The sequence below is a fragment of the Peromyscus leucopus genome, chromosome 4 (assembly GCF_004664715.2).
Source record: "Peromyscus leucopus breed LL Stock chromosome 4, UCI_PerLeu_2.1, whole genome shotgun sequence".
Taxonomy (NCBI): Eukaryota; Metazoa; Chordata; class Mammalia; order Rodentia; family Cricetidae; genus Peromyscus; species Peromyscus leucopus.
In genome coordinates, this window is record NC_051066.1 from 61,352,714 (window position 1) to 61,378,596 (window position 25,883).

General features: G+C 53.4%; 1 protein-coding gene across 1 annotated transcript; it reads left to right on the forward strand.

Moving 5' to 3' along the window:
* The first annotated feature begins 55 nt into the window (after positions 1 to 55).
* Tnks1bp1 (tankyrase 1 binding protein 1) lies at positions 56 to 25,467 on the forward strand. Its single transcript, XM_037204931.1, is given in 14 exon segments — positions 56 to 201; positions 2,499 to 2,598; positions 3,587 to 4,214; positions 5,582 to 5,651; positions 9,481 to 10,765; positions 10,768 to 10,835; positions 13,463 to 13,739; positions 13,742 to 15,563; positions 21,987 to 22,356; positions 22,610 to 22,760; positions 22,871 to 23,007; positions 24,120 to 24,277; positions 24,516 to 24,588; positions 25,019 to 25,467. Coding segments are annotated over 12 exon segments (5,112 nt in total). The 5' UTR covers positions 56 to 201; positions 2,499 to 2,513; the 3' UTR covers positions 24,577 to 24,588; positions 25,019 to 25,467.
* Positions 25,468 to 25,883: the final 416 nt, after the last annotated feature.

The following is a 25,883-nucleotide window of genomic DNA, read 5'->3' on the forward strand; positions in this document are numbered from 1 at the left end:
CTCCTACCCCTGCCTTCACCGGCCCCCTTCCCCGGCTCCCATGGCACGCCCCCAGCCACCCCTGGCCTCCCCCACAATCCGCGTCGCCAGTCCTCGGTCTGTTCCTTCGCGGGCTGCTTGGCATCTCGCACTGTCCTCGGCTGCTGCCGCCCCCTCCTCCTCCACCCTCGTCTGCTCCTCCTCTTCGGCTGGCCGCTCGATGTCCGTAAGCCCCCTACGGAGGCCCTCCAAACAGCCCCTTGCCCTGGGCTGTTCCGTCTTCCTGTTGGTCCTCCCTCTTCCAACACTTAACCCTCCTGGTTGCACTAGCCGCACATCCAGTGAGAGACCTTTAGAGACGACCCTGCCTGCCCTTAGGGTGCCTGCCCAGGGTTGAGGCTACCTAGCTCCTTCCCATCCTTTGGAGGCAGCCTTTACTCCCAGGGCTGTCTGGCTCCCCGAGACCATTAAGGGTGCGGAGTTCTTGAGGCACTGCGATTCTGCAGCTTGAGGCCATGGCCTTGGTTTCCTGGGCTCCTGGCTGGGGCCTCTCTACTGTAGCCACCTCCCCTCTTGGGGACTCGGAGCCTGTTTTCATCTCTGCCGCCCCTTATAACCGCAGGGGTGTCCATCAAGCCCGCAGGTGAGAGAGAGGGTTTTTCTGTTCTGGACTAGTTTTTCTCCATTTCTAACCACCCACACCATATCCCTTGTAATAATGTTCAAGGACAAGGAAACAGTCTTGTATATTTTTAATTTTATTTTTTCTTGTCATTTCCCCCCCCCACCCCCTCCGCGCGTTATTCTCCCACGCACCAGGGATACATACAGCCCGTGGTAATTGGCTGATCAGAGACTGACATTGTCAGAGTTTCTCTCCATACCCTCTTCGAAATAAGCTGCGACAGGGTCAAGGAGATAGGGATGCCTTTTTGCAAAGACTGGGCACCACAGGTCGTTTTTTAGAATTGAGAGCTGTCTTCTCAGACCCGCTGGAGTGGGAGGGGGACTTGGAGGTTGCCACGCCGTGAGGGTTGGGTTGCCCTCCAGGGCTGTGTGCATTCCATGTGTTAGGCAGCTTCTCCCTTGCTCTTGAACCTGAGGGGCAGTGCTCGCTTTTCACCAGGCTGCAGCGCCCGAGGGGGTCTTGTGGGTGGGAGGGTGCTTCAGCAGCCAGGATGGGAACTGAGGAGGTGGAGTGCCTGAAGAACCGGTGACTTGGGGGCATGAAGGAATGGTCTAGGAATGCAGCCTAGGCTAGGGGGGAAGGTATAGGTGGTGACCATGGATGTTGTTAGTTAGCTCATTGGTGACACTGAATTAGTAGTCGCCAACCTATCACTTCCCTGCTTGATATTTTGCATGTGTTGTGTGGCTTGAAACTCGGGTCTTACTACCCTGTTTTTCAGATAGGGAAAAGTCACACAGCTGTAATGTGGTAGACCCACTTAGCGGTTAAATCTTTTAATATCAGATCGAGAAGCTCCTGTGACAAGCAGTTACTACTCTGTGGCTATCATCTGGTTTAATTTCTTCTGGTCCCTCAAAACTCCTTCAGGCCTTCTCCAGGCTAGTGATCCATACATATTCCCATTTCACAGGCTAAGCAGGTCCCTCCCTGACTGCCCTGGAAGGCAGAACCCTGGGGAGTTTTCCTCCAAGTCACCACCCCCTCCCACTCCCCCATGTAATCAAGCCCAGTCCGTTCTCCCTTCCCATCCTGGGCCGGCTCCTCCTTCCCTTTGGCTAGGCCCTGGAAATCCAGTGGGAGGCCATTGCTATGGTAACAGGACTAGGCCTTGGCTTTACCTCATCAAATTCCAAGCTGAAGCCAAAACGATTGAGAAATTAAAGGAAAAAAAAATGTATTCCAGATGTTTACTTTTTATTTCTTATTTCCCAGTGTTTGGATGAGACAGCTCTGAGAGAAGGGGGGGGGGCAGGGATGTGGAGGAAGAATGGGGAGCGGGGGTAGGGAGCCACTCCCAGGCATAGAGGGAGGGAGGAGACTGGGAAGAGGGGGGCCGGCAGTGGGGCGGAGCCCCAGGTTGGGGAGGAGCGGGTTTTTCCCGTCTCCCATGAGGTGATTCCCGAGACTTGAGACTTTCCGGCCCTCTTGCCCCGCCTGGAGTGTGGATACCTCTGGTGGGGCTGCCTAACCAAGAGGGGTGTCTGGAGAACTGTAAGTAGGGTGTCACAGGAGGGGGCTTGGGGGTGGTGTGAGTAGAGGTGGCCCTCTGATGCTCCAGATCTTTGAGGTTCAGAGCCAAGAGCTGGAGAGTTGTAGCAAGAGTGGAGGATGTGGCTGTGGGGACCTTCCCCACCCCTCCTGATGGGACCTCCCCGACCTCCTCCTGGAGTTCTCTCTTCCTGTCCCACACAGCCTAGGTTAGAAATAGACTTCCTTGGCCAAGCCTGTTGCCTCGCCCAGCTCCTTTCCTTCTTCACCCCCCACCCCACCCCCACTTCCTGGGTCTTCAGCCACCCCAGCTTACAACTGCTTCGCCTTTCTCAAACAGGGCCTGCCGCATGTGATGAAAGTCGGTGAAGGCACTGCCATGGCTTCCCCACTGCCCCAGGAGATGGGGGAGGAGCTGGCGCCTGTTGGCTCGGAGCCAGGTACCAATGGGTGATGGGTGCAGGGTGGGGCCGGTGACTGGGAGGGTGGGGAGGGCAGAGGCTGCACCCCTATTCTGTCCTGCCAGGTAGCCGAGTGACAGTTGTGTTAAAGTGAGAGGCAGCAAGTGTCAAGTGAGCGCCCAAGGGCCTCGGGACCTGGTGAGAGTGAGGTACAGATCGGCAGGGGTGGAAGCAGAACCTTTAAGATGGGTCGAGTCACACTTTGAGGAGACACTGAAGCTCAGGAGAAATGGAGTACATTTCTTTCTCCCTGTCTAGACTTTTTTTTTTATGCTTAGCTGAATGAGTGGGTGATACAGGATTCTATTATAGAAGGGTTGTGGCCGTGAGTAATTCCCAAGGTCTTTTATTTGGCATTAGAATGACTTATATAGAAGGTAGATTTCTGGCTTTTTTTTTTCCTGTCTTCCTGTGGCAGATTTACTTCTGTTTGACATAGGTCAATAGTAAGTTTGCATTCCTGATCACACACCAGATGACATTGAGGAGGCGGCCTGGGAGCGTGCAGGGAGACAGAGGGCTCAGCTAGGATAAGAAGTTCACTATGGAAACGTGGTACCTGGGGCCCTATACAGAAATGGGGCTAAGTTGGGTACCCAGGCCGAGTGCTGAGTGGGGTCAGGCAGATGAGTATACTCATTTGTTCATTCATTTATTTAATAGGAATCTGTGCTAGGTGCAAAATGGGATGCTAGAGAAACCAGGTGCCATAGCACCCATAACATAAATAGCTTTAGCTTTTAAGAAGGGGATCGGGTAAACATTGAATGAGTCTGGAGAAGGTAGGCTACCTCTGGGGTGTGAAAAAAATCCAGGAAGACTTCATGGAACAAGCAATGCATAATTGAGCCTCGAAGGATGGGAACTTCCTGAAGTTGGAGGGTGGGAGATTTGGTGCAGCGGGAGTCGCAGAGAGTTACGTTTCACGATTCTTCTGACAGTTCCAATGCATCCTTCCTTTGGATAGGTGACCCTCGGGCTAAGCCCCCGGTCAAGCCCAAGCCCCGGGCCTTGTCCAGTAAGCCAGCTCTGCCTGCCAAGCCCAGCCTCCTGGTTCCCGTTGGGCCTCGGCCTCCTCGGGGTCCTCTGGCCGAGCTGCCTTCTGCCCGGAAGATGAATATGCTGGCAGGACCCCAGCCCTACGGTGTCAGCAAGCGGCCCCTCCCGTTTGCCCCAAGGCCTACAGCTGAGGCACCCGCTGGAGGAGAAGTTACCCAAGAGTCTGGGAAAGAGGATTCTGGGAAAGAAGACTTACCCCCTTTAACACCCCCAGCTCGGTGTGCTGCCCTGGGGGGCGTGCGGAAGGCCCCTGCCCCCTTCCGTCCCTCCTCTGAGCGGTTTGCAGCCAGTACAGTAGAAGAGATCTTGGCCAAGATGGAGCAGCCTCGGAAGGAGATCCCTGCTAGCCCCGACCGCCTCTGGGGCTCCCGCCTCACTTTTAACCATGATGGAAGCTCTCGATATGGCCCCAGGACCTATGGTACCCCTGGACCCAGAGAGGATGATAAGACCCCTGCCAAAGGACAGGCCCAGGAGGCGACAGCAAAGTCTCCAGCAGAGTACCTGGAAGAACATAGCAAGACTCCCGAGGAGAGGTAAGGGCTAAGGAGAGGTAAGAAGTCTTGAAGGGGGGCTAGGGAGCAAGTGGGCTCCAGTTTGGGCTGTCACCTTTACTGTTAGGTTAATTATGTGAACACAGGCCAACCCTGTCTACGTCTCAGAGCATCTCTGCAGCAAATGGTGATGTTATTGCACTCTCTCTCATTCTCTCTCTCTCTCTCTCTCTCTCTCTCTCTCTGTGTGTGTGTGTGTGTGTGTGTGTGTGTGTTGTGTGTGTGTGTGTGTACAGTAATTCCCTTTATAGAGTTGGTACGTGTTGTGCCAGAGAGTCTTAGGGTTCGGAAGACCAGTTTGTAGTTCACTGAATACATGCATACCCATGCTCTTTGGAAGAAGGGACTGTTAGGTCTATTTTAGAGACTGGAAAACCCAGGCTTCCAAGTGACTTCTTACAGTCTCTCAGTTTGAATTCAAACGTGTGTGTATGATTCTAAAACCTGTAATCTTAACTGCTAGCTCTCAGGATCTGCGGGGCAAGGCCTTAGCATGAGGAATGTGATGGGAGAGATGAGACATTTTAGTTGGAGACATTTTCCCATGATGTGTTTCTTACCCATAGAGCTGGCCTGCATGTAAAGGAAGGCTGGCTGGGAGGTGCTCCTTGGGTTAATAGACTCGGCATGGGAGGGAGGTGAGGGATGTGACCACCCAAGGCTCCGGGGCAAGAGAGCGCCAGCCTGAAGATGCATCGTTAGGCCTTCTCTCTCCCACTGTGGAGGCCAGACATGTTGTGGTCTGGGCTGAGCCAGTAGCTGATGGCCCTGCCCGGCCCGGCCCAGCCCTGCCCTACCCTACCCTGCCCTCCAGCTTTCCTTCTCTCACCTGAAAACACCTGGTGGTTGGGCTGGGAGGTTAACCTTTGCATATCCAGGACCAGGGCGGCTGCGAGGCCATGCTGCTTCCCAGCCTGGATTCCTCCTTCCATCCACGAAGGGTTCGGTCTTGGAAAATCACCCCTACGCCCCGTCCCCTGAAACTGTTCAAGAATTATCAGTAGGGCTGCCAGGACTAGCTACATTCTGGCCAGAGAAGAACTTTAACCACTTAGGGACTAGGAGAGGGAGACGTTGTCTTCTTAGAAACCCCTGAGCCATCTGGACACACATGATGCTCTTCCTAAAAGGGAGGGGGCCTTTCAACCTGTGTGTGCAGGAAGGGAGTGAGAGTTGTGTCCTGGGCATTTGTTGTCTGGACACCACCTAGCCTCTTTATCCCAAGTGGTCCCAGGCTAACCTCAGGAGTAAATCGTGTTTAACCTTGGGGTATGTTAAAATTGGTTGGGGATACCTTCCCTCCTTTTCTTCAGCATGCCTCATCTCCCCCCTGTCTCTGTTCCTCTCAGGAGCCTCACTTCTAGCCTGGCAATGAACGGGGACCTGGCTAAGCTGACGAGCTCTGAGCCACCTACCGACGTGAGTTTTCTTGTGAGCACAAGTTCTTCTTGTGAGCACAGCTATGGTACAGTAGAGCTGGGGAGTCATCTGAGATCACCTCTTATGCTCTAGAGTTTAGATGGGGAAACTGAGGCCCATGGACTTGCCCAGGGACTGGCTTCCAAGACTCAGATGTTTTTTTCTAAAACTCCCAGCCAGTGTTCCTGGTCATCAGAGTGGCTAAGTATGGTTGATATGGATGATCAAAAGGGGCAGTACTCACGATACCCATACCACTGACCAATCCCCTCCTGTGTGCAGGGCATGTCCTAGGAACATTAGCCAATTTAGTCCTTTTGGTGACTCTAGCTAGAGGATCTCGTAAGCTCCTTTTCAGAATGCCAGGACTCGGGCTAAGTAAGTCACGTGGTCTGAGGCAGGACCTGAAGTGTCTGACTCTAGAATCTTCTCTGGCTGTGCTGCTACTTCTGGGTTCAGAAAGAGAAAAGTCTGGACTTTCTGTTCATTCCTTATCTCTGATGAAGCCTAATTTCCTGAGCAAACCAGGTCAAAAATGGCCCTTGCATGGAGAGCCATTGTCAGCTAGGGCCGTCCTATGTGCCCCGGAATAGAGATCTGACTGTATGTAATTGTACGCTATGTGTTGGGACATCAGAGAACAAGATATGCATTGTGCCTGCTGTAAGGACCTCACCTTCCAAAGGAAGCCGGTCAGACGCAAAAACAGACATCCTGTAAACCGGCAGATTCATAAGGTGTTGCACACACGCTAGGAGAGTTGGGAAGGTCACGTGCTGGGTGAGGGTAGTGGGAAGTCCTCACTGCGTAGGTCGGGTAGTGAGTGGTGTGATGCCGAAGGAATAGCATTCTGGACAGAGGACTCAGCATATGCAGAAGCCAAGAAGCCAAGAGGTCTGTCTGGGGTACAGTGAGAGGATAACTGACTGGGTAGTAGTGAGGATCGAGGGGCACTGGTACTAGATGGCAGAGGCTTGGAGGCCTCTAAGGGCTTTGTCTTGAGCAAGGAGAAGATACCACTGAGCAGTCTGAAGTCAGAGAAAGTTGAGTCCTGATGACTTAGGTGTAAGGAGACATCTTGCCTTCTAGGTTGAGAAGGGGCTATAGAGAAGTCCGAATAGCAGCAGCAGGGACCAGTGAGATGATGGTTAGCTGGATCCAGGGACAGATGGTAGTGGCTTGGACCCTAGGGGCAGCTGTTGGAGCTGGTGGGAAGTGGTCGGATCTGGACTGGGATCTGTAGGCGATAGAGAGGGGACATGCATAGTCTCTTTGAGGAGGAAGGGAGAGAGAGTCTAGGAATGCAGATTCTAGGAACACCCCGAGGCATGTGGCCTCAGCAAAGGGCAGGATGAGATTCCCACCTAGTAAGATGGGGGCTTTTAAAGGCAGAGCACAGCCGGGGGACGCATGAGGAGTTTGCTTTTGAGTTTGTTGAGTTCATGATGCTCTTTAGACATCCAAATGGAAATGTCAGTTGGATGATTGGCTCGAGTGTGATGACATTTAGGAGAAGTGAGTGTGTCTGAAGGGAAGTCCTGGGGTTTATGGGTGTAGGGATGGTGTTGGAGACTGGCTGGCTCAGGTGGTGTGCTGGAAGGAAGAGGCCCCGAGCACAGCAGTGGAGACAAGGAGAACAGCTCCAGAGGATGGCCAAGCAGAGAAGCCTCTAGGACTGCAGGGGTGTGCCAGCAGCTGCCGGTATCTCTGTTGGGTTGCCTCTGGTTAGCATCGCTTGGATTTAGCTACAGGGAGGTCGTCCGTGACCTTGGCAAGTAGTTAGGTGCAAGGTGTGACTTAGAAGGCCTGTCTGACATGAGGCAAGAGGAGCTGTGCATAGTGAAGGTAAGCGATACCTTCCCGAAAACAAATGGTAGCTAGAGAGAGAGATGTGGGGCCAAGAGTGAGCTCTCTTTTTCTGTCTTTCTCTCTTGTTAGCTGTGAAGACGGAAGAAAGTAGAGCAGTTGGTGTGCCCCGAGAACGGTCAAGTGGGGAGGGAAAAAAATCAGCGATGCAGCCGAGAGAAGTGGGGTTGGCCTTAGCCTGGAGCAAGGACACCGCCTGGTCTTGGAAGGGGAATCAGGCCCTTCGGCTTCCTTCCCTGCTCCTGGCAGAGGGTAGGAAAGGGTGCAGCATGTTTGTTCCCCTCTCTTCTGAGGGAACAGGAAGCAAGGCCATCAGCTGAGAGAGATAGGAAGGTGTTGGAGGTCTGAGGAGAGACTTGTAAATACGCTGTTTATGGGGCGAAAGGAAGTACATAGGGTGGGCGGGCACTCCGGAAGCAGTCGGAGGTCAGCGATGAGTCTGAGGGGAGACCAGGGGCCCTTGCTCTGTGTTCTTCTCCAGCCACAGCTAGCTGCCCAGGTGCTAGGGTTGGCGGAGAGCTGCGTGTAAACAGCTTGACACGGTGTGCCGAAGAGCGTGAGGGGGTCGGGGGCTGAGGGGGTCGGGGGCCGCGTCGTCGTGTAAAAGGCAGCCCTCGATGGTAGTACAAGGAAATTGAGAGCGAGGAGGAGGGATGGAGCTGTGAGAAGGAAGTGGGGTCACTGACCCTTGCTTCCCAGAGGGGTTGAAGAATGAGCGAGTTGGGAACATGAAAAGAAGGAACGGGACAAATAGGAAATGGGCTGGTGGCAGACTCAGAGTCGAGACTGGAGGCTGTGGGGATAGGGTTGTTATTGGGAAGGACCGGGGCTCACCGGATGGCCTCAGAAGAACACAGGGCACCAAATCAAAGCCTAGGGAATCAGGATGCCAGAAGAGTTGACTCTGCTCTTGAAACCACTGTGAACTGTACAAGTGATGCTGGGAGGCTTCCGATAATCCAGGGGCTCCTATTTTCAAGGAATAAGTGGCTTTCGGAAGACGGACAAAGGGGTGGGCCGTCGGTGATACAGTTTACAGGCACCGGTTTGGGAAATAGATTATTGCAGAGGAGAATGGGGATGGGAGGGGCTAGAGAAAGAAGTAGAATTCTTTCTGTCACCCAGATCCAGCAGGCGGAGACATTGGAGGCAGTGGCTAGGGGTCACGACCTCAAGTGTTGGGCACAGACGTCGGGGCAAGTGTCAGTGTATCTGGATTCACTTAGTTTGTGTGGGGACAAGCAGAGTGGCACAGTGCGGGAGAACCAAGGGCTCGGTGTCATCTCTTCTCTCTGTTCCCAGGAACCACAGCTGGCTTTTTTTTTTTTTTTTTTAAAATACCCAGGGTCCACATGCACCAATCTTTTTTAATCCTTATCTAATGTTCAGCCCAAGAGTACATGTGGGAACCCGAGGCCCTCAGAGACCCTGTAGGAAGGAGACATTCAGCTCATAGGAGCCCGTACTGGGATTACTAGAAGCCATGTGCCTTGGATGACTTCTGTCATTCTTTGCTCGAATCCATGGTCTTTGTGCTTGCTTGGATAGCGCTGAGACCTGTGGGCGCACAGAGCAGAGGATGGAACTTCATTCCTCTGCTTGATGGTGCTCCTGGGAGATGCTCTGGGCTGGGAACGGACTTGTAGTCCTTTGAGGCCAGACCTTTCCCTTCCGTTCACAAATACCTAGGTGGTCAGATTCTCCCCACCCCTTTCTAAAGCATGTGTTGTTTGCCCAAAAACCTGCAGCCTCTTGGAGGAGATCCCTAGGTGAGCCTTTGAACCACTGAAGTAGTCAGAATGATGCCAAGTGAATAGAGCTGGGTACCTGTTCTGGGGAGATGACCTGGGGGAGGAGCCCTACTTGAATTCATCTCCTGGGTCTTTCCCAGCTGACCCAAGGTCTGTGTGAGCTTGGACCCAACTGAGAAGTTGAGTGACAACTCTTGACCTTTCTCTTGCAGGTTTCCAAGACCGGGATCACCCCTAGTCCAGACCCTGTTTCAGAGCATGGAGGCTGTACCAGCACAGTCCTCCCGGCTAACGAATCCATCCCAGAATCTCCCCAGCTTTCAAGCCACCAGACTTCTCCCCACCATTCTCAATTTCCAGAAACCCAGAGTCCTGCAACTCCTGCGGCTTCAGTTTGCCCCCCTGTGACTCCAGCATCCCCCAGTGCCACCTTGCCCGATAAGCATCCCTGCCCTTCCCCCAGCCCCGAGCTACCTGCTGAGGCAGCCCCAGAAACCCTTAGACCCAGTAGCTCTCCTGTGGAGACAGTCTCAAGGCACCATAACCCAGAGCAGCCCCCAGCTGTCTTGCCTCAACCCCTGATTGAGGGGCCTGAGCTGCCAGACCTTACACGAACGTTCCCCTGTGGGGAGGAGGCAGCAGCCCGGAGTTGCACAGAACCCCGTCCCAGCAGCCTGGCTCAGCGCCGATTCTCAGAAGGGGTGCTGCTTCGGCCACCTAGCCAGGACCAAGAGAAGCTGGGAGGCTCCCTGGCTGCTCTGCCCCAAGACCCGGGGAGCCAGCCAGCCTTAGATCGTCCCTTTGGAAGTGGGGCAGAGTCTAACTGGAGCTTGTCACAGTCGTTTGAGTGGACCTTCCCCACAAGGCCCTCAGGTCTGGGTGTGTGGCGGCTGGATTCCCCACCCCCATCTCCCATTACAGAAGCCAGTGAGGCTGCTGAGGCTGCCGAGGCTGGCAATTGGTCTGGATCCAGCAGGGAAGATGGAGTGTCCCAGCTGGGACTAGGAACCCCATCAGCTCCAGAGAGCCCAGGAGGGTCTATTTCTGGGGTCCAGGGAAATGATCCAGGTGTCTCCCTATCCCAGAGAGATGATGTAGAGAGTCCGCCTCAGTCCCCGGCTGTTCTCCCCTCTACAGTTGAGGTCCCATCTGGAACCCCCTTACTTCGGGCAGAGGAGAGCTGTGAGGACCAGGAACCGCTGGCGGGGCAGGAGTCTCCTATCACTTTGGCCGCCAGGGAAGCAGCCCTGCCCGTTCTAGAGCCAGTACTGGGACAGCAACATCCGACACCCCCCGACCAGCCCTGCATCCTCTTCGTTGACGTGCCTGATCCGGGGCAGGCATTGCCTTCTGAGGAGGAGGTGGTGACCCTAGGCTGGGCAGAGACCACCCAAGCCAGGACAGAGGCTCAGGACCCTTGTAGGGTGTCCCCAGAGCCTACAGGCCCTGAAAGCAGCTCTCGCTGGCTGGATGATCTCTTGGCATCACCACCTCCCAACTCGGCAGTGCCAGGCGGGCAGCTGGATCCGAGCTGAAGGATGCACAGTCACCAGGCACCTGCTCCGAGGTAAGGTGGACACAGGGAGGAATGGGGCATGGGGTGGGGGGGTAGCATTTGGGTGGGCTTCATTTTTTAGCATGGAGACCACCGAGTATAAGGCAGCTGTGGACCCACACCTCATATTTCTGCAGTTGCTATCAGAGCCATATAGGGTAGTGCTTACTGTTTAGCTGTTTGAGTTCTAGTCCCAGCACCAGCATGCACTAGCTGAGCATTCTTAGGAGTGAACCTTAATTGTATGCTTTGTCCTTTCATAGAGGGGGGGGGGGGCAGGTCAACCTAGGCATCTTTGTCCACCTTATTTTTTTTAAGACAGTCTCACTGTGCTGTAGCTAGAGTTTTCCTGCCTGGCCCACAGTCAGGACAAATCTCTGTCACCCGCCAGTCCCACAGCTGCTCAGACCCAACCAAGTAAACACAGAGACTTATATTGCTTACAAACTGTATGGCCTTGGCAGGCTTCTTACTAACTGTTCTTATAGCTTAAATTAATCCATTTCTATAAATCTATACCTTGCCTCGTGGCTTACCGGCATCTTCACATGCTGCTTGTCCTGGCGGTGGCTGGCAGTGACTCCTTCTGCCTTCCTGTTCTTTTATTTCTCCTCTCTGTTAGTTCCGCCTATACTTCCTGCCTAGCCACGGGCCAATCAGGTTTTATTTATTGACCAATCAGAGCAACTTGACATACAGACCATCTTAGACACCTGCACTCAGGCCCCTGGTCCTAATGATCCTCTATGCTGACCTGCTGGGTAGAGCCACGAGGAACCCAAGAACAGGCTCCCACAGGACATACAGAACATCCCACAGCACTGTGCCCTGCAGTTCACCCATTGACCTAGGCCGGCTAGCCGGCCAGTGAGCTCCAGGGATCCTCCTGTCTGCCTCCCCATCGCAGGGATTATGGACACAGGCCCCTGTGCCCAGCTCTTGTGGGTCCTGGGGATCTGAACTTGAGTGCTAGGCTTGTGCACTTTCCTGATGTAGCCATCTCCCCTGCTCCCCCTTCTTGCCTGGAATGAAATGGAGAAAGTGCTTCAGGCAGGGCACAGCATATGCCAAGTAGTCAACCTCTTATTCCTGGGAATATTATGCAAGGGAAAGTTGTGCAGACCGTGAGGGCCTGGGTTCATCTGATAGCATAGGTATGTTACCTGTGCTCAGCTGGCTCCACTAAGGCTTTGCCCAGGTGTGACCTTGACTCAGATACTTTTCTACCCTCAGCCTCAGTTTCCGTGCATGTAAAATGGTGATGACTGTGATAGGCTGTACCTCAGAGAGTGAGAGGATTAAATGAGTTAAGACATGTAAAAGTACTGAGGATAGTGTTGGGCTCATTATGAATAGTTTATTAAGTGTTGGCTTTTACAACTGGAATTACCGTCGAGTTCAAGATCTGTTGCGTAGGAAGGAAGTGGTGTCTTGTGCAGAGTTACCCAGCAAGTTGGTAGCTGGGCCTAAGCCAGGAGCAGCCCAGTTTTCGGCTCTGGGCCTTTTCTCATACCAGGCTGCCTCTGCATTTAAGGGCTAGAATCCAGGTGGCTTTTGAGACCAATTTTTCAGTCCTGGACTGGACTGGTTGGGGTGGAGCTGGAGGCAAGGAGGAGCCCCCCAGAGGCCCCTGGAGTTGGGAGGAGGTGGGGGGAGGAGGAGGAGGAGGAAGGGGTTAACACCACACTGACTCCTGCAGTAGGTGTGTCTGTCCCAGGATGTGAGTGACTCAATTGGCTTCTGGGCGGGGCTGCCAGAACTGCAGCTGCTCCCGGAGCCGGGGAGCTGGGCCAGGACAGGCGGGAGCCAGAGCAGAGCCGTCGGACAGGTCCTGGCTGGGGGAGCAGCCCAGCCCTGCCCTGGTACCTGGCTCACCCAGCAGCCCCAGGGTGGTCAGTAGGGAGGTGTTGGGGGCATGGCCTGGCCTGGGGAGAGGGAGGCCAGTATGTCTGTCCTGGAACGGCTTCTGGCCAACGCGGCACTGCGGGACGAGGCTGGCAGGCTCCGAAGCCCTGAGCCCCGAGCCCGCCCGCCCTCTGGGGTGAGTCAGGGAAAGTTGGGTGGGGGTGTAGGGAGCCTCGTGCCCTGAGTTTTCTGGGCTGGCCGGGGGGCGGAGTCTTCCTGGGGAAGGCTGTGCAGAGGATTGGAAGGGCCTGGGGTGCTCATGGGGGCTCGAAGAGCTCTGGGTGGTATCAGTACCTTGCTTCACAAGGTATGCTGCAAATCGGTTGCCCTTCATTGACAGTGCTCCCCCACCCCCACCCCCCAGGCGCATATTTAGGCCTCTCCTTCGGGCAGGATTTCTCCTGGCAGCTAGCCAGGTCTTGCCCAAGGGCTGTAAACATGATCACAGGCCTGTCCAACTGAGAGTCCATGTGTGCCAGGCTGTTTAAATGCTCTTGATTGATCCCAACACACCAGTCACATGTAGTAGGAAGTATCTCTTTGAGGTGGAGGATCTTTAGGCCCAGAGTAGTTAAGTGATTTGCTCAAGGTCACACAGCTGAAATCTAGGCAGCATTCTCCTGCCCGAGTGGGGCTCCGAGGCACTAGGTAGCGGTCATTCTCGATTTGAGTTGATTCCCGCCTCAATTAACTCTAAGCATTGTTTGTCTCCCCTTCCCAACCCTGTTTCCCAGGGACTCCTTGGCTGGGCCCAGAAAGACCTGCAGAGTGAATTTGGGGTTGCAGCAGACTCGCATCCCAGCAGTTTTGGTCCTTCTCGCTGGTCTCAAGATGCTTCTCAGAACTACAGCCTAGGAGGCAGGAGTCCTGGTGGAGACCCAGGCCCTGGGAGTAGAGACTGGAGCAGCAAGTGTGGGCAAGGATCTGGGGAGGGGAGCAGCAGGGAGTGGGCCAGTAGATGCAGCCTTGGCCAAGAGGTGATAGGAGCCCCTGGCAGCCAGGATGGAGCGAAGGGTCTGTCCGTGAATGGGCAGTGGGGAAGCCAGCTCAGCTTGGCACTCAGGGCCTGGAGGCTGATCCACAGGAATGGGAGTTCGGGAAGAGGGATCCCCAGGGCACTTACACCAGCCGTGACAAAGAGCTCCAGGACCAGGAGTTCGGGAAGAGAGAGTCCTTGGGTTCCTTCAGCACCCGAGAGGCAAGCCTTCAAGACTGGGAGTTCGAGAAGAGAGATTCGGATGAGAAGGGTCAGGAATTGGGGATGAAGGACCTCTCCGGAAGCTATAGCAGCCAAGATGCCGAGGAGCAGGACCGGGAGTTTGAGAAGCGAGATTCTGGGCTTGACGTCCATGGCAGCCGGGCCCCAGCCCAGCAGGACCAGGAGTTCGGGAAGAGCGCTTGGTTACAGGGTTACAGCGGTGGTGGGTCAAGGACCCTCACCTCGCAGGACCGGGGATTTGGGGCACGAACCCTGAGCTCTGGGTTCAGCCCCGAGGAAGCTCAGCAGCAGGATGAAGAGTTTGAGAAGAAGACCCCAAGTGGCGAAGACAAGTTTGGTGAGGCCAGCAGGGACACGGGCCAACGGGAGGAAGGAGAACCGGGGGCCCTGCCGAGCCCTGGCACACCTACATTGCAAGATGGAGCCATCAGGCAGAAAGACCAGGGCAACTGGCAAGATGGCGATTCCAACCAGGAAGTCACAGGACTGCAGGGGAGAATGCCGGCAGGAAGTCAGAGCCCTAGCCATGCTGACTTGGAAGACAAAGAAACAGGGCAGCGAGGCTGGACTGGGGAGTTCAGCCTTGGTGTTACAGCCCAGTCGGAGGCAGCATTTAGTCCCGGGCATCAAGGTTGGAGCAGGGACTTATGCATGGAGGCTCCTAAGAGTAGCTCTCAGTTTGGCATCATTGGTAATGACAGAGCGAGTGGCGCTGGCCTCAGCCCCTCCGAGAAGATGGGAGGTGCCCCCTTTGTGCCACCTGGAGAGACCAAGGCTGGAGCTGTGGACTGGACTGACCAGCTAGGTCTCAGGAACTTGGAAGTGTCTAGCTGTGTGAGTTCCAGGCACTCAAGCGAAGCTAGAGAGAATGTTGTGGGACAGACGGGCTGGTCAGACAGTCTAGGCTTGAACAGCGGGGATCTGGCCGGTCATTTGGGAACTGGAGGCTCCGAAGAGCCCAGGGGGATGGGAGTAGGGGAGAAGGACTGGCCTTCTGATGTGGAGGTGAGGAGCAGAGACTTGCCAGGGCGGGAAGAGGTAGGAGGGCACAGCCAGGCCAGAGAGAGTGGTGTGGGGCAGCCCGACTGGTCGGGTGTGGAAGCTGGAGCGTTCCTTAAGTCAAGAGAGCGAGGAGTTGGACAGGCAGATTGGACACCTGATCTTGGATTGAGAAACATGGCCCCGGGGGCAGGCTGCAGCCCCGGAGAGCCCAGGGAACTCGGTGTGGGTCAGGTAGACTGGGGTGACAATCTAGGTCTGAGGAATCTGGAGGTGTCCTGTGACCTAGAGTCAGGAGGTTCTCGGGGCTGTGGAGTTGGGCAGATGGACTGGACCCAGGACTTGGGACTCCGGAACCTCAATCTCTGTGGGGCCCCAAGTGAAGTTAGGGAGTGTGGGGTGGGGAGAGTGGGCCCTGGCCTGGAGCTAGATCTTAAGAAGAGTGGCAGTTTGTCCCCTGGTTTGGAGAATGAAGACCCCTTGGAGGCCAGGGAGCTGGGGGTTGGGGAGACAAGTGGGCCAGAGCCGCAGGGTGAAGGCAGCTCATCACCTTCCTTTGAGACCCATCCTGAAGCCACTGGAATGGATACAGAAGAAGCCCCGGGCGTGGGAGCCAGGTAAGGTCCTCCATCTGGGCACTGGGAGGGGGCGTGCGATTGCTTTTTAAATGAGGGACCCCCACGGAGGAGGGAAAACCAGCTTTCTCTCTGGGCTGTAGTGTTTGGAAAATGGGAGTCCTTTAGGGCTGTGAACGCTCAGTTTCACATTTTACATTTTATGTTAAACTTTGAAACAAAACTTAGATGCATTCTTTTTGTGGGGGATGAATATAAAATTTGGGGTACCATTTTGCAACTAATGTTTTGGGCTTTCTTGATGACTGAGTTATGGCTGTCCAGGGGAAATGGAATCTGCCACATCTTTGGTGGTTTCTGGTGAGTTCTGTGTGTGTGTGTGTGTGTGTGTGTGTGTGTGTGTGTGTGTGTGTGTGTGCGTGCATGTGCGCGCGTGCATGTGCACACGCATATACAAGTGCACTTGTGTGTATGAGCACATATATACAAGCTCTGTGCCTATGGGATGACTGACTACCTCTGCTATCATTCCTGTCACCCTGTCTCTGCCTCCTCGTTGCTGGGATGACAAGCCCACACCGCTATGTCTGGCCCCCCCCCCCGTCCTTTTTTTCTTTTAAACATGGGATCTGGGGATTGTACTGAGGTGTTCATGCTTGGAAGGGAAACACTTGACCGAGTGAGCTACTTCCTAGCTTGGCTGCTGGTGAGTTCTGTAGGCCTCAAGCCAAATGAGCTACTAGGATGCTTGTGTAGGCAGTGGACGGTGACCCGTGGGTGGTGACGGGTTGTCTGGCCAAGGGGTTGGGAACTAGGTGATCCAACCTGCTCTGTTATAGATTCCAGAAGAGCAGTGGTTGAGGAATCTGAAGTTGTCGAGAACCAAGTCCCAGCCCTGTGACCTTGACCCCAACCCCAAGTTAATGAAAGCAAACCAACCTTCCTTCCTTCCTTCTTTATTTTTGATTTTTGAGACAGGGTCTCTCTCTGTAGCCTGGCTGACCTCGAACTTGCTATGTAGGCCAGGCTGGCCTCTAATTCAGAGATCAACTTGCTTCTGCTTCCTGAGTGCAGGGATTAAAGGGGTGCTGCCTGGGAAAGAGAACTTTTCGTGGGGGTGGGGGCAGACTGGTAAGAACCAACAATCTGTCCTATGGATGTTTTAAAACCAACAGAGGTGATTTCACACCTTGTGGGAAGGGTATGAAAAAGGCATGGTATGTCTTTCATTAACATTTTCATCCATTGAGATTTGGTTTTCTTCTCTTTAGTGTGTAGAACTCTTTACCTTTTTCAGTCCCGGAGTGGGAGCCTCCTACCAGGCATGTGGGAAGGGCAGGAGAGGGAGGTGTTGGGTGGGGGCTGTTCTGAGTGGAAGGGCAGATGGCCGTGGGAGGAGAGCAGGAGGGACCAGGAAGGGGCTAGGGAGGCTCTGGGTGGGGGTTGAGAGAGACATTTGGCATGGAGGTGGAAGAGGGAGGGAGAAAGCATAGGGTTGGGAAGGGAAGCTGAGGAAGGGTGTTTTCAGGTGACGTGGCTGAGGAGAGGAGGGCCAGGGGACAGGGAGTGACAGAGGTTACAGTGGACTCTGTATGGGGCTGTGAATGTGCAGAATTAAATGTTGGGGGCGGGGACGTTCCCGTGAGCCTGGACTAGGTGTTGGGCTCTGAGCTTCTGTTTCTACCCGTTAACCTGGGAGGTCCAGGGTTCTAGCAGGAGTCCCGGCACAAGGGAGCATGGGTTCTGTGTGCCAGTTCTCATTTTTCTTCCTGAGATCCAGCCCTCTCTGCTTGAGTGTTCAGCAAGGCATTGATCTTCACAACTGCCCTATGCAGCAGGAGAGGGATTTTGATCCTGCTCGTTTGTTAGGTTGAGAGATGGTGTGACCTGCTTGAGGTCACAGAGGCTACAGTACGCCATTCTGACTCCCCTTCTGTCAGCTGCTTTCAGGCATGGCCATTATATTCAAAATAGATTACTAAGGAGTAGGGCTCTGCCCTCTGCCCCACTGCGGTTGGTTCTTGAGGAAGATGGTAGCATTCTGTTCTGTTTAGGCTGGAGGGAGGATGCTCCTCACACACTGACAGGACAGTGGCAGCATGTGGATGGCTTCGATGGGGCGGCTGCTTGAATCTCCACACCTCAAAGCACCCACGCTTTCTGGGACATGCTACCATGATCCACCTGGTGTCGTCATGTCACCCGAGCTTAGAGTTTAGCTGGAACGCAGGCAGCTGAGCCTCATTGTATATAAGAAAACACATTTCTTCCACAGCTGGAAGGAAGTCATTGTTTGGGAGGGCCCATGTGGATGCCATGTTTTCCGATACATGTCCTGAAGAAAGCCAGTCCTGTTTTTTGGAAAGAGCTGTGTGCTCTGTGACCATGCAGGGGACTGAGTGTGTCTGATAGCATATCTAGGACTTGAACCAAACTTTCCAGACTTCCCTGACTAATGCCCCACAGGCTGGTGCTGTGAGCATCTGACATGGGGAAATTAATACACCGTGGAATGCTTATCTTCCAAGAAAAATTTGGAGATTTCCTTTGTACCAGGAAGTCCTTAAGAATGGGTCAGAGTAATCTGGCTTAGGGCCCATCTGCTGGTCCTCATTCTCTACACACCTCTGTGACATCAGGCAAGTGACCTGAAGCAGTGGCCTTTTCTCCTCAGGTGTCTTTGGCCTGAAGACCCATATCCCCATATGTAAATCGAGAATTTATTCCAGGTTCTCTTGGGGTTTTCATGAAGAAGGTTAACTCGTGTAAAGTGATTGATACAAATCCCCCCTCTCCTGTGGTAATTGCTTTTAAAAAAAAAAATACTAGTCACCTGCATTTGCATCTGTTCTGCAAGTTTGGATGTGAAGTGTCCATAAAGGGAGGCCCTTGGGGACATTTCTGTTGCTGTCCTCGTGGTGAACAAGCACATCCTTGATGGCAATCATTGGTTGGACTGCTGAGGTGGGTGGTGTGAGAGGAGCGAGTTCTGGATCCAGGGCCATCTCACTCTGGTGAGAGTGAGTCTTCTGAGTCTGACAGAGCTGGTATAGGACCCTCTATTTTCTGGCCTCTTGGTCATCCCTTGCTCCTGTCCTTTGGACTCCCAAAATGTGAAACCTTCCCAGCCAGTTTGAAGTCTTTGTAGGCTCCGAGAAGACTCAAAGATCATTGATTCCAGCCACCCCATTTCAGAGATGGAGAAACTGAGGCCCAGAGGGGAGTGTGGTTGTGAGTTCCTTTCTGTTCCTGTGGGCCCTGACTTCATTGTCCTCTCTGAGTTCCTTCCCTGTTTCTCTCTGGTATCAAAGGCAACTTGGTCCCTTCAAATGCATCAGCCCAGCTCTGGCCCTGGTCCTCCCTCATTTTAGGTCTTAGAGCCTTAAACACCAGGATCTCTCCCCAGTATTTGCATGTGAAGTAGTGGCGGGGTAACGTTGGACAGATTGGGTGATAGTCAGATTGGTTGGTGTATGTGGAAGGTTTAGGTGAGGCATCCTCTCAGGCCAGGGGCCTCTGATCAGAATGACGAGGACCATCTTAGCAATTTATGTTTATTACATATCAACCATATTGTAGTCATAAAGCATGACTACAGACACCTGCCAGTATGCCCAGTGAACTTCTGGGACTTTTTCGATTTCCATTTAACAGATGAAGAAACTGAGGCTTGGACTGGACATGCAACTTGGGGCCAAGGCTGGCGTGGGTGCAGGATAGAACCTAAGTTGCTTAGCCCCCAGGTTCCTGCCCCTTCTGTCCTGCCAGAAAGCCCCTTGGGTGGGTGTACACTGCACCCCTAGAACTCACTCTGCAGAGTCCCTCACTACTGTCTGTCTGCAGTGGGCGGGGAGTAGATCTTTCTGTCCCTTCTCAGTTGGCTCACATCATCTCCGCTGCCTTGCTGTCCGGGCTGGGTGGGGTACCACTGCTGTTCTCTCGTCGCCAGCTCCCGACTCTAAGCTGGCTTCAGGGTGAGCTGGTTTGGCTGCCATCCAGGCTCCTGAGTCCTCTGTCTTGCTGGACTGTAGCCTCTGCCACCTCTTCCCTCCCTTTCTCTCTAATTTCCATCTGTCAGCAGCTTGTGGAAGGACAGACTGACACATTTCTCCCTGTCCCTGTCTCATCTTCCGGCTCAGGGTTGACTCACCTGCCTGATTCTTTACCTTCTACGGTATCACCGATTCCCTAGCAGTCTCGCTTCCAGCTTCCAGGCATTGCCCGCTAGCCTTCACCACCCGTGCGTGTATCAGGGCGTGCCTTTGTGCTGTGGGTAGGTGTGGTGGGTACCAGCACACACCTGCCTGCCCTAGGTGTCTGATGAGTGAGCATGTTTTAGGGAGTGGCGGCTGGACATGGTGTGGGTGGTGCCATCCTGGTATCTGTGCTTTGTTCTGAGGGAGCATTGGGCAGAAGACACATTGCTGTGCTGCCGTCTGAGGTGACCCTGCCTGTTGTCATTCAGCAAATGTTTGTGTGGTCTCGTCTCTCTGCTAGAGATGCTGGGGGCACAGAGACAAAAAAGGAGCCTGGCTTTGCCCTTGAGGAGCTCCCAGACAGGCAGTGGAGGCAGACACACAGGATTGAAGGTGGCTGGCGCTGTAGGTTCAGGCTGGTGCAGGTTGGAGCCCACAGCTCTGAGAGCTGAAGAGAGATGTGTGAGCTTTTGAAGGGAACAAGACAGCTTTGGAGGATGATGTGGGCTCTGCAGAGGGTATCAAAGTGTGGGTGTTGAGAAACTTCCCACGTGAGGGTAGGGAGCTACTTGTTCCAAGATGGCCGTGTGTTCTGCCCAGGTGTGTCCTAGAAGCCCAGGTTCTGTGAGGCCTGGGGGATAAAGAGTTAAGGTGTGAAGGGGCTGGAGATGAGATGAGGGTGAAGGCAGATGGGCTGACTCTTGACTTATCCCAGGAAGTGTGACCATCTAGGCCCATGCTCCTGATGGGAGCTTGAACCACACTAACTTAGGGCAGCACTAATAAGTGTGATTTCTGGGAATGTCCTGAGTGCTGGATGCTATGCTGAAAGGCTTCAATCTTTATTTTTTCCCTCCCTAGTGACTCTGTAGAGGAATACAGGGTATTTACAGGCAAAGGGACTTATGTAAGGGCTTAGGTACAGGTACTTATCCTAACCCAAAGATCTAAAAAAACTTTTTTTCTTTGTCTCTTTCTTTCTTTCTTTCTTTCTTTCTTTCTTTCTTTCTTTCTTTTTCTTTCTTTCTTTCTTTCTTTCTTTCTTTCTTTCTCTCTCTCTCTCTCTCTCTCTCTCTCTCTCTCTCTCTCTCTCTCTCTCTCTCTCTCTCTCTCTCTCTTTAAGACATGGTTGCTCTGTGTAGCCCTGACTGTCCTGGAACCCACAGAGATCTGCCTGCCTCTGCCTCCTAAGTGATGGGATTAAAGGCGTGTGCCACCACTGTCTGACAGATTTACTTATTTTTAATTTTATGTGTGTGAGTGGTTTGTTTGCATGTATAGCTGGGTACTATGTGCACGCAATGTCTGTGGAAGCCAGAAGAGGGTGTTGGATCCCCTGAACTAGAATTAGCTGTCATTTGGGTTCTGGGAATTGAACCCCGGTTCTCTGGAAGAGCATTCAGTGCTCTTAGCCACTGTCTCTCCAGCTCCATAAAATTTGAAACTTTTTGAGCACTGCATGATATCACACAGAAATCCATACCTGGCCCCAGTGGCAGGTCACAAAGTACAGGTACACCAAAATGACCATAAAATTACCTTAAGTCTATATGCGTGAGGTAAATATGAGACACAAAGGACTTTTTTGTTTAGGTTTCGTTACCCACACAGCTCCTTACGGGGCTAGGCAGACGGCTGGGTCAGTAAAGTGTTTACAGACCTGAGTTTGGCCCCTGGCACCCAGGAGGAAAGCTTGACGTGGTAGTGTGCACACTTGTAATCACAGTGCTGGGGAGGTAAAGACAGGAAGGTTTCTGGAACTTCCTGGCCGGCCATCTTGGCCTACCTGATGAAAGTTCCCGGCCAGTGAGAGATCCTGTCAAAAGAAAAAGGGAGCAGGGCCAGTGAGTGTCTACTGTCAATGCTTGACTATACAAATTTATCTCTGGAACCTGCATTGTAGAAGAAGAGAACTTACTCCCAAAAGTTGTCCTTGGAGACACGCATGCCAGGAACAGTGTCTGAGATTGTTGTTTGGCCTCACCACACATGCTCATATGCATTGACACACAAAGAAATTGCATTTTATGCATGTGTAAATATTTCAAAACTTGGAACTTGAAAACTGGACCCAAGCATTTTGATAAAGGATGCCTCCAGACTGTATGTGATGAAGCCTAGTCTGGGACTTTCTAGGCAGCCAAGCAGGCTCATCCCTATCTTCTTTTGTGTGCTGTGTGCTTCTTTGTGTGCTGTGTGCTTTAGGGAAGAGAAGCGAGGTCTCACTGCTTGGCGAATGACTTTGGTTTCTGGCCTGTCCCCTTTGCAGCCCCGGCAGGTGCCTGGCTCGTTCCCCACCTTCCGGCTCCCAGAGCCTTCTGGAGGGGATAATGGCAGCCAGCAGCTCAAAGGCAGCTACTCGAAGGGAATCAGCAGCTTCAGGCCTCAGGGTTCTGCTGGAGGAGGAAGGAGCCACTGCAGGCGCTGGCCACGGGGAACCAGAGGAGCCTAGCAGGGACCCTTTGCCTTCCTCGAGGCCTCAGCCTGATGGGGAAGCCAGCCAGGTAGAAGAGGTGGATGGCACCTGGAGTCTTACAGGGGGGGCTAGGCAAGATGAGCAGGGGTCGGCCCTGCCCCCCCGACGGCCTCCCAGAGGACCTCTGCCCAGCTGCCCCAGTGAGGACTTCTCCTTCATAGAGGTCAGTGGAGGGTGAACTTGCCGTGGTGGAGGGGCTGGTGGAGGGGTGGGGTCAGGAGATGTGGGTAATGGCGTCAAAGCCCCTGTCTCAGAGCTTTTCTGAGCAGTCATGGGAGACAGATGAAGGTTGTGGGTATCTCATGGCAATGAGAAACTGCAGTGGTCATCAGCTCCTGGACTAATGTTGGGGAGCCCCATGGGGTGAAGTGGATATGGGTTGATAATAGCAATGGTGTTGGTGTTGTTTTGAACAGGACACCGAGATCCTTGATAGTGCCATGTATCGGAGTCGTGCCAACCTAGGGCGTAAGCGGGGACACCGGGCCCCAGCCATACGGCCTGGGGGTACCCTGGGCCTGTCAGAGACAGCAGACTCAGATACTCGGCTGTTCCAAGATTCAACGGGTATGATCAGTGTGTCATTTAAATGGACTCTGTGTCAACGTCTGGGTTTTGGTAAGGGTGGTGTCTAGCATGTTGCTCAGGTTGTGATATCCTTTGCCTGACATTTGCAGAGCCAAGGACTTCCCGAGTACCATCTTCAGATGAGGAGGTAGTGGAGGAGCCTCAGAGCCGCCGGACACGGATGTCCTTGGGCACCAAAGGGCTGAAAGTCAACCTCTTTCCTGGCCTGAGTCCATCAGCCTTGAAGGTACCATCTGATCATTCAGCACACACTACTCTGCCAGCCTTGCACCCAGCATTTCCTTCCATCCGTCTGTCCATCCATCAATCCAACAATCAACCCATCTATCCATCTACCAACTCATCCATCCACCCACCAATCCAACCATCCATACATTCATCTACCAACCCATCCATCCATCTACCAACCCATCCATCCATCCATCCATCCATCCACCAACCCATCCATCCATCCATCTACCAACCCATCCACCCATCATCCATCTACCAACCCATCCACCCATCCACCAACACATCCATCCATCCATCCATCCACCACCCACCCACCACCCATCCATCCATCCATCCATCCATCCATCCATCAACCCATCCACCTACCAACTTATCCACCCATCCATCTACCAACCCATCCACCAACACATCCATCCATCCATCCATCCATCCATCCATCCATCCATCCATCCATCCATCCATCCATTCCTTCTTTCTCCCATCTCTTCTCTTATTATGCTAAAGAGGATTCTGGAAGGTTCTCTTTGTTCCCTGCTCAACTTTTTTCAGTGTGCCAAGTTTGATGGAACAAAGAACAGGATATTCTTTCATCTCAGAGCCTCCAGGGTATTGGGTGAGGGCTGGGTTGGGCATGGCCCTTGCCCATGAGTATCTCTGGTGAAGGGGGACAGATGTATAGGCAGGTGTAAATGGGGAGTTCAGCCATGGGCTGGGCTGTTCAGTAGAAGGAGTTATTTCCTGACCTTAGCTGGGAATGGGAGGTGTCTTGGGCAGGGTTTCTTGAAAGCAGTTTCTCTTAGCCTTGAGGTTGGCACAGGAGTTGGCTCAGGGTTGGGAAGGATATTGCCTGCAGAAAGGATAGACAAGCAAAAACAGGTGCAGGAAGTTACTACTCTGTGTTCGGCCTAGTTGACTGAATTTTGTTTCTCCAATATCTTTCTGATGTTCAAGGTGTGTGGATCATTTCTGAGGAAGGCAGATCTTTGATTCTCTATCTATATCTATAGAGGGGTTCGGGCCTGGTTCCGGGGGCTGCACCCTTTTGGTAAAGGCCTGGCCTTCTGAATCTTGCTGCCTGTCCGGACGTCTTTCATCTGTGTCTTCCAGGCTAAGCTGCGCTCCCGGAACCGCTCAGCTGAGGAGGGGGAGGTGACAGAGAGCAAGTCAGGCCAGAAGGAGTCCTCCGTCCAGCGTTCTAAGTCCTGCAAGGTCCCGGGGCTGGGGAAACCCCTCACGTTACCCCCCAAGCCAGAAAAATCCTCAGGGTAAGTAACTGAGTTCTAGGTATCTCCTGAGCTTCAGGTATTATCCTGAGAAGAGGAAACCCACTTTGTAGAAGTGGAAAACCGAGGCTGAGAGGAGGTTGAGCTGCCTCACATTAAGTAGGGGGTCCAGGCCTGCAACTGAACCCCAGTCTGCCTCTTCTGATTGGAGGGTAGATGTTCTCACCTTGTTCAGTGTCTTTAAACTTTGCTTTTGTGACCTTTGCACTCTGCTTTCCAGGTCAGAAGGATCATCGCCCAACTGGCTACAAGCCCTGAAGCTGAAGAAGAAAAAGATCTGATCAGGGGCCAAGGTAAGGCTAGGTTCCTGGGCTTGGGTGAGAGTAGGGCCTGGTGTGGAGAACTTGGGAGGTCCTGTCCTGTGTCCTCTTCTGGTCCTTAAGGCTCTCTTTCTGTGAGAGGCTGGAAGGAAGCAGGTGAAGCCGAACTGAGACCTGGTTAGGTCCCTTGGCTCCTCTTAAGTTTGTTCATGGGGCTGGAGCATATCCTGGGATTGAAGAGGAGGCGGGGCTTCCATCTTAGCCTGTGTCTCTGTGTGTCCCTTCAGCTGCTGTGGTTGGCCTAGTGTGGTCAGCTAGCCTACACAATTTAGAGCTCCGGACTTGAGGTCCTAGTAGGGACCGCCTCATCCCTGGGCTCCCATGAGGGAATCAGAATGGCCCCAGGGCAGAGGAAGCTGGACCTTGTCTCTTCTCTGACCTTTGTCCTCTCTCCCAATTTCAGGTCCTTCCATCTGGCAGTCTCAGGCAGTGCCATTCCTGTGGGGTCCCCAAGTGAGGAGACAGCTGGAGCCCCTCTAAGGCTCAGACTGCAGCCTCCTTCCCCTCCACTTCTGAGGAGTGTCTGGGAGGCACATTTATGCACTTTGTACCACCGTCCCAACTTCTTCCACTCCTTCCTTCCCGGCCCGGATTCCCTTACCTAGTGGTGGGAGGTTTTGGCCCTTCCTTCCCTCACTCTTCCCTTCACCCTCTTTGCTTCCTTCTTCCGCTTCCCCGGGTTTTCTTTTGATACCAATTTATAGCATTTTTTATAAAAGCCTTTGATTTTTGTAATGGGTGGGCCCCACCCCAAACCCCGCCCCAGGTCTCCCTCCTTCCCGCTAGGTGCCCCACAGAGACCAATGACATTTTACCACTTGAAACAATGAATAAAGTTTTTTGGGAATTGGTGTTGTCCAGGACTGTGGTGCGTGGCAGGACTCGTATCCCTCCCATTCTAGGGGAGCATTTGGAAAATGCTACTTCTTCCCTGTGTTAGTTTAGCTCTGCATTTCTGTGACAAGATCCTTGAGCAAGTACCTCAAGAGAGGAAAGATTTGCTATGTCTTGTGGTTTCAGTCCATCACGGTGGGGTGGGCAGATAGACCAGAGCAGAGACATGGTGTCCAGGAAGCAGAGAGAACCCTTGGCTTTTGTGCTACCTGGTTCCCAGCTGTCGGGTACTACCATGGTCATTCAGGGTGAGTCTCCTTCTCCTGTCCCCAGACACACATAGGTGTGTGCTGCTAATCTAGGCTGTTCTCTATCCAGTGGGATTAACTTGTTACCAGGGCCTCACTCAGACATTAGATATGTTACCACCACCC